Source organism: Euprymna scolopes, chromosome 16 (assembly GCF_053919585.1).
Source record: "Euprymna scolopes isolate OS-2025 chromosome 16, ASM5391958v1, whole genome shotgun sequence".
In the NCBI taxonomy this organism is placed as follows: Eukaryota; Metazoa; Mollusca; class Cephalopoda; order Sepiida; family Sepiolidae; genus Euprymna; species Euprymna scolopes.
The window spans coordinates 138,520,585-138,535,033 of NC_136497.1; the positions used below are offsets into that span (position 1 = coordinate 138,520,585).

The following is a 14,449-nucleotide window of genomic DNA, read 5'->3' on the forward strand; positions in this document are numbered from 1 at the left end:
GACTAAAAATACTTTTCTAGATAGGTAGATGAGTAACTCAGCTTGCATTTGATAACATTTATTTGTTACATTTTTTAATTATTTGACCACTTTTTCACATCTCTGTAGAATGGAAAACAAACGCGATGTTTTGAATCACTCGTCGATATTGAATTTATGCAGATAATGATGACGTCATTGATTTTGCGCAAATAGTTTGCGGTTTTACGCCAATTTGGAAGTGCCTTTCGTATATTCATTTTTTTATCCTCTTTTTTGTTTGTTTGGCTATTGTAAAAAAAATGCCTCGAACTAGAAACATGACACGGTATTCTTTCAGATTGTCGGCACTTCTTCGTTATAATAGCGAAATTCGAAATATTGAATTTCAAATAAAACCAATGGCGTCTACTTAATTGCCATGTCGTAGTAATGAACATATCCCAAAATTACAAAAAACGATAAGGTAGAAAATTAATCATTAATAAAAATAGTTTTTGAATGAAATTAACGCTAATTGAATTTTACTAAGAAAAAAAAAAAAAATAAATAAATAAACCGGAGAGTTCGAATTTTCTGAATACTTTGAAAATTTTAGGCCAACTTAGCAAAACTCAATTTTCGCTAATTGTCTTCGAAAACTGTTTTAATTAGTAATTAATTTTCTGTCTTATTGTAAGATAGAGTCGACAGATCGATTTTTAAGTATATATCGTTTTGAGCAACAATATTACGTACTTAATTGTCATGCCGAAAATAGTAATATATCCAAAAATTATGAAAATTAATCGAGTTATTTATAGTTAAAAGTATTTTTTATAAAAAATTGGGTAAAATTGCATTTTTCTTAGATGTTACACATAGAGAACATAACCCGGAACGAATATTTTAGATTACTTGTTCATAGCTGCAATATTTGTTGTCTATAGTGGAAACTTTTTTTTTTTTTTTTTTTTGTTACTAAAAACACAATAGTAGTTGTTCTACTCTATGAATTTTCGTAATTTTTGGATATATTACTATTTTCGACATCACAATTAAGTAAATAATATTTGTTTTGCTTAAAACGACATATTTAAAAAAATCGGTTTGTTTACTCTATCTTAACAAGTAACACGGCTAGTGTTTTTTAATCCTGGGCCTCCAACATCAACAGAAATTAGAGCATTCATTCCTGTAATGATCCGGTCCCTGTTGATTTTGCGGTGGTAGTAAAAGTTCTGTGCAGTTCTAGGAGGTCCACCCTCCCAGGGTTTACCTTCTCTCTTTGAGAAGGGGGTTAGTTTATTGCTAATCGCCTGAGGCACCCTCACTGGGGAATGCTGATGGGGATGTCCCAGGCACTTTTTGCGGGTCAGAGTGCCCGTCCTCTCAGGCGCTGACTTCTCAGTTCCATTTACCGACCCTGGTGTCTGTGTTCTTGCAGTGGAAGAGAGCTAAATACGCTTAACAAGTATCGTTTATCGTTTATTGTAACTTTTGGATATGTTCGTTACTGCGACGTTACTGCAAGTAACTATTAGTTTACTTGAAATTCAATATTTCGATTTTTTAACTTCGCTGTGATAAAAATACTAGCCTGGGGGCCCGGCTTTGCCCAGGTGTTTGCAGGTGTGTGTTGAGCAACAAAAAACAAAGTTGTGGTAGGCAGGTAGGCCTGAACCCATGACACGAAGGCAGAAAAGAAAGTGGAGGTGTGTGTAAGTATGTTGATTGAGCAAAAGAAAAAAAAAAGGAAAATTGGGAGTTCAAAAAAAAAAAAAAAATGGTAGTAGGCAGGCAGGCTTGAACCCGTACTGCGAAGGAGGGGTGAAAACACGTTAGCTGTTCCACCCATTGCCAAACCGGAAGTGACGTAGGTTTAAATTAAGGCTAGACAATCAAAAAGAGCCAATGACTTTCGAAAATATAGGCGAAGAAAACGACCCCTCCCTGTAGAAAAGTATCAAGTTGAGGGTGAAGGAATTAATGTTTTCAGCCAATTTTTCGATATTTGTCATCCGAAGAGTCGAGCTTCAAAATGTACTGATCTTGCGAAAATCCGTCGCCTCTGTGAAAAGTTTTTGCGAAACATACATACATAATGATTGCTGCATCTTTCCAGATGATCGCCGTCAAATTGAGTTCTCCCAATCTTGTCCATGACATCTCAGATGACTCTGCACTCCCGCTGCAGATTTGCACATCTTGAAGCAGATGTGACATACAGATTGAGCAATTTCCATCGAGTTGACTTCTTCTGGAGGTTGAAGGGTATTCCTATGAACAATCACATGTCTCCTCAAACCAGCAGTAGACTTGCAAACTTTGCTGCATGTTAAACAGATCGTTTGGTTCGGACTAATAGGTACAAAGTTGACCTGAACAGGAGTTTTGTGCGACTTAAGGTAGTTGACGTAGCCAGCTTTTAACAAAAGCACTCGTTCACAAGTGCTGCATTTATAGCTCTGTGTGTCATGGTTAAGACCATCAATTAAACCTTTGTGAAGCTCTCACTTCAGGTTGCTGTGGGCCAGCTTTCTTTTCTCTAGAGCATCACAACTTTCACGAAAAAGCTTTCGCCACTTCTGTCTTTGCAGAGTAAGTTCTTCCTATGTGTCGATGTCGATTTGTAAGACTTTCAAATTATTCTTTGTAAAGTCCCTGAACCTCTTCCTAGGCTTGTGTTGAGGGCGCTTGCTATTTTCCAGCTCCCCATAAAATATTTGTTTTGGCAGCCTACAATCTTTCATTTGAACCAAGTGGCTCACCCAATGCATGTGAGATCTGATTACAAGGGTCTCAACACTAGAGCAACATGCTCTCACAAGGACTTCAGTATCGGGTACTTGTGCTTGCTACTTGATGTTTAAGATACGTCTCAAGCATTTTTGCTGAAATCGTTCAAGCCATTTAATGTACCTTTGATGCAATGTCCATGTCTCCGATGAATACAACAGTGTGGTTAGCACACAGGTCTTGTAAACGCAGATCTTAGTCCTATCTGTGATGCCACGATCAGACAACAACACTCTCTTCTCCAACCTTCCAAAAGCTACAGATGGCTTCTGAATTCACCTGTGGATTTCAGTGTCGAGACAGCCATCCCTCGACAGAGAACTACCAAGGTACACACATGAATCAATTACTCCCAGTCTAGTACCACAGACCATGATGTTCGGCTCCACATATGACTGGCCCGGTACAGGAGTGAACATCACCTTTGTTTTAGACTGACTGATCCTCAGACCAAAGGCAGTGTAGGAGTCAGCAAAGCTATCCATTATATGCTGCATATCGGTCTCAGTGTGCGACAAAAAACAAAAAAAAAAAACAAAAAAAAAACAGCATCGTCTGCATACAGTAACTCCTTGACCAAGACATGATGCAGCTTTGTTCTGGCATTAAATCTTCTAAGATAAAAAAAAAAGATTAAAGTAATACATACATACATACATACATACATACATACATACATACATACATACATACATACATTTAAACAGGCAGATGAGATTTATATTATAGAAGATGGTGCCTCTATATTATAAAAACGAAAAATATTTTATAATTGTCTTTTTTTTTTAATGAATAATCATTTTTTTATCTTATCGTTTCCCGTAATTGTTGGATATGTTACTATTTAAGACATGACAATTACGTAGGTATCATTTGTTTTAATTCAATATTTTTTTGTTGTTATTATATAGAAGCACCAATAATATTATAAGACACACTAAATAGTTAGGTTTCCCAAACTGTATATGATGCCCACCCCCGATCCCATATACATCCATATGATGCCCTCCCCTCTACACACATCATATGGACATCCATATGGCCACGTTTTAGGGCACCTGCGCTGAGGTAGGTGTGTCAGAAACTTTGTGAAAAATATTGAATAATTCGACCCCCTGTCTTTCCAAGCTTGTAACTACTCGAAAAATGTAATTCAAACCCTAATTTTTTTTTCAATGAAAGGAGCAAGGACCAAGGTTTCATTAAAAAAAAAAAAATACAAACAACGTGTTTTTTTTAAAAAAGGTTTTGAACTTCGGACTTTACAGGTAAATTTCCAAAAAGCTGTTCTTTTTTTTTGTTTTAAATTAGAATATATTATTTAGTGATCTTTTATCTTCAATTTGTGATACATAAATCTTTGGCACATAAATTAATTAGTTACTTTTTAATAGACATTTCAAAATGGGGGGGGGGCGTGAATTAATTCGACCCCCTGTCTTTCCAAGCTTATAACTACTCGAAAAATGTAATTCAAACCCTAATTTTTTTTCAATTAAAGAGGCAAGGACCAAGGTTTCATTAAAAAAAAAAAAAATAAATACAAACAACGTGGTAAAAAAAAAAAGAAGGTATATATTATTTATTGATATTTTATCTTCAATTTGTGATATATAAACCTTTGGCACATAAATTAATTATTTACTTTTTAATAAACATTTCAAAATGGGGGGGGGACGTGAATTAAAAAAGAAAAAAACGTTTGTCTAAAATATTATATTCGGTTTATTGGAAAGAGCATAAAATTTCCCATTGACTCTGAAAATATCGTAAAAATAGAATCAATAGGAAAATGTTGAAGATTTTTAAATTTTAAAAATTGAAAAATACTGAACTCGTAAAATTCAATTAATTTCATTACTGTTTTTTTTTTTTTTTTATAAAAAATAATATTTCTATTACTTTTAAAACAACTTTAATAGTTTATTTTGGAAGTATCATCCATACAGAAAATAAACAACCCACTTTTAAAGGAGAAATTACGAGTTTTTTATATTTTATTCGCAGTTTCGTGTTAGGGGTGTCAAAAATTCCTACAAAATTTCTCAACGCTGAGGCCTTAGCACTGCGTTTGCGTAGTGATTTGCTACTATTGTTTTACAAGCAGGAGGTGTGATCGCTTTCCTCGCTTCTGATTGGTCAATTTCGCGCTTATAAAATGTTAACCTTTTTCAAGTTAGAGCCAGTCTGTCGAGATTCACCGCTTTGTAAACGTCACGGGATAAGATAAATTAGAGCATCACCGCAAACTAAGAAGAAAAAAAAAAAAAAAAAAAAAAAATGGCAAAGGAAAATTTTGGGAAACCCTTTTCGCATTTCGGGACGAATGCGATCCATGCCGGTCAAGATCCGGACCAGTGGAATGCAAGGATGGTTGTACCACCTATCACCATGTCCACAACTTATAAACAAAAAGGACCCGGCGAAACATATGTAAGTATTAATTTCATAAAAAGTAACATTTGTATGAAGACGCATGGTATGACCCCTACCCCCCTTTTTTCACTTGCTTGTTTCTGTAGTTAATATATTTCCTTCGCCGATCCTTCCTAGAATCGGGCATTTAAAGTTAAAATCGTAGGTGCTAATGCACTTACTGATCCGCGCTATTTTTTAAAAATCGTATTTTCCAGTTTAATTAAAGTTTTATGTGCGTGTTTTATTCAATTGTAAGGTTAAAGTACAGAATAGGTACAAAACACCCTCCCCTCCCCATGTTAAGAATGTTTTTTTTTTTTTTTTTTTTTTTTTTTTTTTAAATAATAACGTTATTATTTCAGCACGGATCAATAAGTGCATACCAAATTGTATTATGGAAGAAACTGGATTCGAACTTGGTACGCCAGGATCGTCCGTCCGACCAAGAAAATCTGAACGTTAAAAAATTGTTTTTAATAAGAAATAAAACAGTAAACAACGAAATTTTATTGAAAGAAAAAAAAAAACAACAACTTTATTTATTAGTACTTGTGCAGTTTACGAACCGTGAACTAATGTTAGTCATGTGGAGACTGGAGAGGGTCCACTGGAAGGAGAAGCTTTTTAACTATTTCGTACTTTCACCTAACAGTTTAAGATGCTTGTTAGGACAGAGTCGACAAATCGATTTTTAAATATGTGGCTTTAGGCCAAATTGTCATGTCGAAAATAGTAATATATCCAAAAATTGCGAAAATTCATCGAGTAGATCAACTTATGTTTTTAGTAAAAAAAAAACAACAACAAAAAACAAGTCTAGAGCGCTACCGGCTAAAACAAAACGTCGTCATTAAAGTTGTGAATAGGGAAATATTGCATTCGCTATCTTCAAGGTGTTCACATCTAGGGAAATACAATTTCCCCCAATTTCCTGTAAAAATTAGTTTTAGCTATAAATAAGTTTTGTAATTTTTTGATTTATTAGTATTTTTCTGTTGTTTTTGCTTAAAACCACATATTTAAAAAAGCGTGCTGGTGGTGACTTAACAAGCACTCGTTTATTTATTGCCCCCCCCCTTTTTTTCATTGCGTCTTTTTTATTGTTCTACTGAAAATTGTTTTTATACGCCAAGTTTTTCAGGTCACACGTAAAAATAGCTCCAGTGGGGGGAAATAAAATGGGGTAAGACGCGGAATTAACAAAAAAATATGCGTCCATGTGAGCGTGATTTTTTTTTTTTTTTTTTTTTTTTTTTTTTTTTTTTTACGCACATGTCCAATATCCTGTTTTATTTATTTATTTATTTTTTTTATTATATATCAAAGAAATACGGACACTTCTATCGAGAATAACCGGTCGAGTGTAGTTTAGTGGCTTGGATAACGGTGTATATAGGAAGGAAGATAAATGAATGGAAATAAAAGTACAATGGGGTCCCATAATGACCTTTTGACAAGTCTGTTAAGGAATGCGGAGAAAATAGAAGGAAGATGAAATTAATGACTGAAAATGAATGAAATAATAAAAAAAAAAGAATGAAATGAAGGAAAGAACGAGAAAAGGGAACAGAAGTAAATAGAAGGGAAAAAGACAAACAAAAGGATGGAATTTAAAAAGAGAAAATAAAAAAAGATGGAAAACAGAGAGGAATGATCGGGAATGAATGAAATATAATAAAAGGAAAATAAAAGAACGAAACGAGAGAATAGAAAAAAAAAATTGGGGGATTATTTGGGCTAAAGGACAAAGTAAAAAAAAAGGGGGGGGGTAGCGGAGGTTTAATCTAAAATTATCAAAAATACGCACGGAACCGTGATAATAGATTTTTTACTGTCAATTTCATCCAGCATTTGAGCGAGATATTTCTCTTTTCTTTTTTGACACGCATGTTCAATCAATATCCTATTTTCTCAGATTAAAAAAATACGGACACTTATTTTTGTTAAATATTAAGACAATTGGGAATCTAACTCCTTATTCTAAGGGAGGTCACTCTATTTTACTAAGAATTGTGTGAAAAACAATTTTTGATGCTTCTACACTATTGGGACGAAATTTCGGAAATCGTAAAACTGAATTTCACATGAAAACAATGGTATCTACGTAGTCCCCGGTTTTTTGTAAGATGATTTTATCCAAAAATTACGACAATCGATGAAGTAGAAAATTATTTATCAAAGAAAAGAAAAAAAAAAGAATTTGAAGGAAACGATCGTAATACAGAGTTAAAAAGGGGCGTAATTTTCTGTTTTGATTTAAACAAGATGGCCGAAATATTTCACCTGCTAACACGATAAAAGTTTTTTTTTTTTTTTAAATAATTCAGTAATATTCATGTAATTTCGACTGCATAATTTCGAAGCTACCGTTGTAATTTATTAGAATTGAAAAAAAAAAAAAAAATCAGTAGAAACCATTGTTTTTTTTTTTTTTTTTTTTTTTTTTTTTTTTTTTTAAATCTGAAAACTACATTTATCGACTACAAAATTTCGTTCTAATATTTTAGAAGCACCCAATGTTTTTTTTTCCAACTAATTTATTCAACATACCAAAGTTTTTTGTTTTTTTTTAATTTTTTTTTTTACTACTTAAATAAGTAGTAAAAAAAAAAAAAAAAAAAAAAATAAATCACAGTGACACTACAGATGTAAGGGACTACTATTTTGGGAGCAAATTTACAGGGACGATATGTAGGGAGTTAAATAGCAAAGTGTCTGAACTTTGGCATGTCAGTACAGTCAGGCAAGCAGGGACCCGAAAGGGAATTCCGAAGTCTGACAGTTTGAGGTAAAAAACTATTTAAGAAGGCTTTCTGGCATCTATGGATCTCTACAGTGTAGGGGTGGGATTTTGCTGCTTGTCGGATTAGTCTGAGGTATTTACGTCGAAGGTGGAGTACAAGTGCTTGGAGTTCGTCTGAGCACATTCCATTAAAGTATTTGTAAATTAAGCACAGATGCAACATTTTGGTGATGGGGCAGAGGTTGGAGTTTGGTTGACAGTGCCGGACTGATTAGGTTGGCGGCCTTTTTTTTTTTTTTTTTTCTTTTTTTATATAACTCTGTCTTGGAGTGATACATGGGAGAATGGTAGCCTTATAGAGGTACAGGATACTTTCAGGCGTTAGTAGCTTTCTAGCATGGCAGAGAGCCCACATTCCTCGCAGCAGCAGCCACAATGGCCTCGATGTATCTGTTCCAACTCATGTTACCTGTGAGTGTTAAACCAAGGAGTTTGAAAGAAGTACTTCCAGGTAATGTATCTTTAGCCATAACGATTTGGTGGTTGAGAAGGTTTCTTGTAATTATTAAAGGAAATAAGCTTAGTCTTGGCAGCATTGAACATTACCATCCATTTTTGTATTCCACTGGAGATCTTCCTCTAGAGTTTCCGCCATTGCCTTGGATATCTGTTCCGTTGTTTTCCCCATGTTCCAGCCCAAATGTGACAACAATACTCCATACATGGGCGAATGGTGGCCTTGTAGATGTACAGGATACTTTCAGACATAAGAAACTTTCTAGCACGGTAGAGAGAACCCATCTTCTTCACAGCAGCTTTGGCAATGTCCTCAATGTACTCGTTCCAGTTCATATTTTCTATAACTGTTAAGCCAAGTAGTTTGAACAAAGAGCTTTCAGGTAGTGTATCATTAGCCATGGCTATTAGTGGTTGAGAAGGTTTTTTGTAATTATTAAATGGTAGCGAGCTTAGTCTTGGTAGCATTAAAAGTTACCATTCATTTTTATGTTCCCATTTCACAACAGACTGGAGGTTTTCTCTGAGGGTTCAGTCTTTTTCTTAGATATATGTTCGTTCGTTTTTCTCTTGTATCTGTTACAAAGTGTCATCAGCAAATATACCCATCTCGGAGACAATTTTATCAGGGAGGTAATTTATGGATATGAGGAATAATAAATAGTCCAATGATCGAACCCTGAGGCACAACCGCATTGATATCATGTCTTGATGTACGACCATCAAAGAAAACCTGGATTTTCCTCTTATATAAGAAATATTTGATTATGTTAAGTATTCGTCAAGTAATACCATATAATTTGATTTTCATGAGGAGACCTTCATGCCGTATCCTGTCAATTTGATAGGTCCCACTTTGTCAACTAAGCTCCAACCCCTGTCTCATCATCGCAATGTTACATCTCTGCCTGTTTTACAAGTATTTTAATGGAAGGTAACTTGTTGCACTTGTGCCCCCCTCGATGTATAGATTCCCAACAAACTTGCTTAGCAACAAAATCACACCCCTTCACTGTTGAGGTCCCTAAATCCCAGAAAGATTTCTACTCTAATATTTTCTTCTCTCGAACAGCTAGACTTTGGAATTCCCTGACTGTACTGATATAAACAAAGAATAGAAAAATTACTTCAACTCGCTTTTTTTTTTTTTTTTTTTTTTTTTTTTTACATTTATTTCCTGCCACATGTGACTTCTCATTATGGCTTTGACGTCTCTCACGTGATCCTCTCCTTTTTATAGTCTTCTATTTCCTTATGTGACATCATTTTGTGCATGGCTTAGTATTTGCATATTACTGTCCGTGCTATATTACCCAAATGACTTTAACCAAGTGTATTAAAATCTAATTTTTCTAACAACCTGTATACTATTAAAACTTATAAAAAAATTTTTAATTTAAAGTTAGATTTTTTTTTTTTTACTGGGTGGGGGGGGTCACCACTTATCAAGACTAGAAGCAACTCTAGGATAAGGGTTAATGTTGGTGGGGTAGTAATCACTTATGGTGTAAATTGGGTAGAATTTGATTATTTATGAGGACGGTTTAACAGGAGCTTGTTTACATTAGATATAAAGGCTACCTTGTTTTATTTAGTGGGGAAGTATGCCAGTGAAACCGCGTTCCAAAGGCAGGCAGGTCTGGGGAAAAAAGCTTTGTTCATGGAATCTGCAATTTGGAGTTCAGATCAGCACTTACCATGAAATTAGCGATAGAGCAGTTTTGTCACACAAGTCAAAATGGCTGCCTCTCAGTCTGTTGTTGAGAAAGGGGAGCTTCGTTCGTTTCCTAAAAAGAAGACTTTCTCTATCACTATCTTTAATTCCAAGTAATAATTTCTTCTCCTGGACTTAGTTTTATTTTCATTTAAAAAATTTTTTTTTCAACTTGGTAATAACAAATTCAGATATAAATCTTTGTTTCAACACTCCAAAAGTATACAGGTCAGTAAAAAATTAGATTTTCTTGCGTTTGATGAAAGCTATTTATTGTTATTTTTATATTTACTAGCAGGACCTGTGGGCGGAAATTCCACAGCAGTAGCTTTCAGATGTAATATATTGCTTCTGAGCATTCTGTAAATGTTTAGTTTTAATGGAGACCCCGCAATATTATTGTAGCCCTTTTGTTAAAACTGTAAAAGTATTTATCTAAGTAATTTGGTTAATGTAGTGTCAGAATATATCTGGTTATTACGGTTTATCTCCAATATCTTTATAATAGTCTGACATATATCCATTGTATGGACGCCTGGTGCGAATAGAAACTCCACAATATCATACCATTTTTAGACAGAACAGATACTACTTTGGATCCTAACCAGAAAACCAAGAAGGTATATTTTAGTTTCACGTACGATCCAAAAGTGACTTTTCTTTTACCATTGCATCTTCGGTGATCGTGAGATTCTATTTATTAAAAAGGAGGATAGAAAGTGATAAGATGCTATGAACATTGAATTAGCGTATCTATAGGGTGTCCCAAGTATTTTAGTTGTGAATGCTCTGACGAACTGCAATCACTTGTGCCCCCACGACGTGAGCACCCTCGACAAACCCGACAGGCTGCTAAATCCCACCCCCACACTGTAGAGATCCCTAGATGTAAAAGATCTTTTTACTTCAATAGTTTCTTCCCCAGAACCGCTAGACTCTGGAATTCCATTTCAGGTCCCTGCTTCCCCAACAGTACTGACGTGCAGAAGTTCAAGTGTAACGTGAACCGACATCTTGCTGGCCAAATCCCTACATAGTACCCCAGTAGGTGTTGCCCCTGATAGTAGCCCCCTACACCAAAGTGGCAATTTGCCTTGTTTGGGGTGAAAATGTAATAAAAAAAAAAAAATAAATAAATAAAAAAAAAATTAAAAAAAAAAAAATGTATACAGTTTTTAAATTATCTCAACTTGCTACATGAATACGATATGGCATGTATTCAAGAGATGTTTAGGAATAAAGAATGGTACTTCCAGCAGGATGGAACACTTCCCCACTATCATCATGTCGTAAGAGCATCTTAATAGTCACCTGCAAAATGGATAGTTAAAACAAAGAGGAAGTATCGAGTACTACAAACGCTTACCGCATTTGACCCTACCCCCACCCCTTCCCCGGATTTTTTTCCTTTTTTAGGGCCGGGTTGGAGGGCATGTTAAACACAGGGTTCACACCACAAAACGAGCTACAATGAATGAGTTGAAAACAACCATTGAAAGAAGATGTGTCAACATACCAATTAGGAATGTTTTTGATTCAATCAGTGAATGTTCTCAGCTGTTCATGGGCCACAATGATAATAACTTGAACACTTTCGATAATTAGCTGGTTTCTATATTTGTTCACAGCATTTTGATGTATGAAACTTTTCTTTCTTATAATAAATGTTGGTTTTATGGTCATTTAAAGAGTGTTTACATTTTATTGGGATATCCTGTCTATTAGTAAGTTAATGTTCATAGTATGTTATCACCTATCCTCCTAGTATCTCCAGATCAAATAATTTGTAATCTGGAAACCGTGACACGTATGTACATTAAAGGTACTACACTATTAATATATATATATATATTTTCGATTTCTCAGCTGTTAAAGTATACTGTAGGATTGCCCCCCAAAATAAGTGAAATAAAATATCCTAACAATCCCTATAGTACAATTGAATTAAAGGACCCCCCCACCCCGTCTTTTTTAATCACACGGTTTTAAAAGCAAACCAACAAAACTATTTTTAATGGCGGTTGGATGATAGCAAACTTGATGTGATGACGTAAATGCTTCACAGCTGTTTCTTCCAGAACCATCTGGTGTTGCACTGAGATGAAACTTGACTGTAAATATGATGAAATGCAAACTTGTTGTATATAAATCATCTATTATATAAAGCAAAGTCTGACCACTCATTTAAATCAGAAATTACACAAGTAATGAAGTTTCGGAGTCGCTACCAAAATCCACGTTTAGGTCACAAAAAATGGGACAAAACAAATAAATAACCAGAATTAATAAAACTGGAGGTCCGGAACTTTCATCTAAGCTTCAACCTCTGTCCCATCGACGAAATATTGCATCCCTCTGCCTGTTCTGCAAGTACTTTAACGGTGAATGCTCTGACGAACTGCAAGCACTTGTGTCCCCCTCGATGTAAATACCCCCAACCAACCTGACAAGCAGCTAAATCCCACCCCTTCACAGTAGAGATCTCTAGATTTAAGAAAGCCTTCTACTCCAGTAGCTTCTTCCCCCAGAACCGCTAGACTTTGGAATTCCCTTGCGGGTCCCTGCTTCCCCAACTCTACTGACGTGCAGAAGTTCAAGTGTAACATGAACCGACATCTTGTTACCCAACTCCCTACATAATACCCCTGATGCTTATGTCCCTGAAAGTAGCCCCTACATCAAAGTGGCAATGTGCCTTGTTTAGGGTGAAAATGTAAAAAAAAAAAAAAATTTTAATTGGAATTCATTATTGAGATGAGTATTATTTATTAATTTTTATTTTATTGCGGACTATTATCCTCATCTTTTTCTTAGTTGTTGAGGTGGGACGACAACAACTATGGAAGGCAGTAATTGTAGTGGATGCAGTCAGGAGATGCAGAGTTCTTATCCTGTCGCAGCTACAACCTGACGAAGGCCAGAGGAATAGTTGGCTGAAATGTCGTAAAGAAACAACTAATAAAAAGATGAGGATAATAGTTTGCAATAAAATAAAAATTAATAAATGAAACTAATCAAGAAATGGCCTGAACTATGCTCATCCTCTTCTGGGATCCTCTGATTCCTTGGTTGTCTCAAAGATAAACACAAAGTATAACAAAACCCAAATATCCCTCTCCATTGAACCGTGTATCGTTATTCAATGGCTGACTGCATCCGCTCTATCATCTGATTTAACTGATTGGTTAACCATCGACATAGACGACTACATGTACCCTCTGATTGTGTTGCCACTATTGCACACAAAAACCATTCAATTGTTTCACATGTGTGAAGTGCTTTAAAAAAGTTTCCAGAATTATTTTGTACAGGCATTTAAAATTGTCGTGGACTCTTGACTCATTCAATAATTACAAGAAACCCTCTCTACCACCCATAGCAATGGCCAACGACTCTTTATCTGAGAGTCCATCTTTCAAACTCCTTAGCCTAACGTTCACAGGAAACATGAGTTGGAACAATTACATTGAAGGCATTGCCAGGGCCGCTGCAAGAAAGGTGGGCTCTCTCTACCGTGCTAGAAAACTACTAACACCCGAAAGTATCCTGTACCTCTATAGGGCCACCATTCGCCCATGTATGGAGTATTGCTGCCACATCTGGGCTGGTGCATCTGCTACTAGTCTCTCGCTCCTTGACAAGGTTCAAAAGAGAGTCGCAAACCTGATAGGCCCTGAACTGGCATCTAAGCTTCAGCCTCTGTCCCATCGACGAAATGTTGCATCCCTCTGCCTTTTCTACAAGTATTTTAGTGGTAAATGCTCTGACGAACTGCAATCACTTGTGCCCCCACGACGTGTGCACCCTCGACAAACCCGACAGGCTGCTAAATCCCACCCCCACACTGTAGAGATCCCTAGATGTAAAAGATCTTTTTACTCCAATAGTTTCTTCCCCAGAACCGCTAGACTCTGGAATTCCATCCCAGGTCCCTGCTTCCCCAACAGTACTGACGTGCAGAAGTTCAAGTGTAACGTGAACTGACACCTTGCTGCCCAAATCCCTACATAGTACCCCAGTAGTTGTTGCCCCTGATAGTAGCCCCCTACACCAAAGTGGCAATTTGCCTTGTTTGGGGTGAAAATGTAATAAAAAAAAAAAAAATTCAGTATGTTATTGCTATACATCTTATGAGATGGCTGACCAATTTTTATGATTTCAGGTTCAGATAAACAGCTACAGTGGGAATTGGAATACACCCTATTAAAGCTTGATTGTCACAGCTGGAGAATTTAGAAAAATGAAATCTGGACATGAGGACACCTTAGAAGAACAATATTGTTCAAGGAAGGCAGGAGTCT

General features: G+C 35.7%; 1 protein-coding gene across 1 annotated transcript in view; it reads left to right on the plus strand.

Moving 5' to 3' along the window:
* The first annotated feature begins 4,862 nt into the window (after positions 1-4,862).
* Positions 4,863-14,449, plus strand: part of LOC145296131 (cystathionine gamma-lyase-like) — an 89,466-nt gene continuing 79,879 nt past the window's right edge. The window contains exon 1 of the mRNA XM_080142287.1: positions 4,863-5,190. Coding sequence (XP_079998413.1) covers positions 5,038-5,190 — 153 coding nt within the window. The 5' untranslated portion in view covers positions 4,863-5,037. The remainder of the gene's footprint in view (positions 5,191-14,449) is intronic.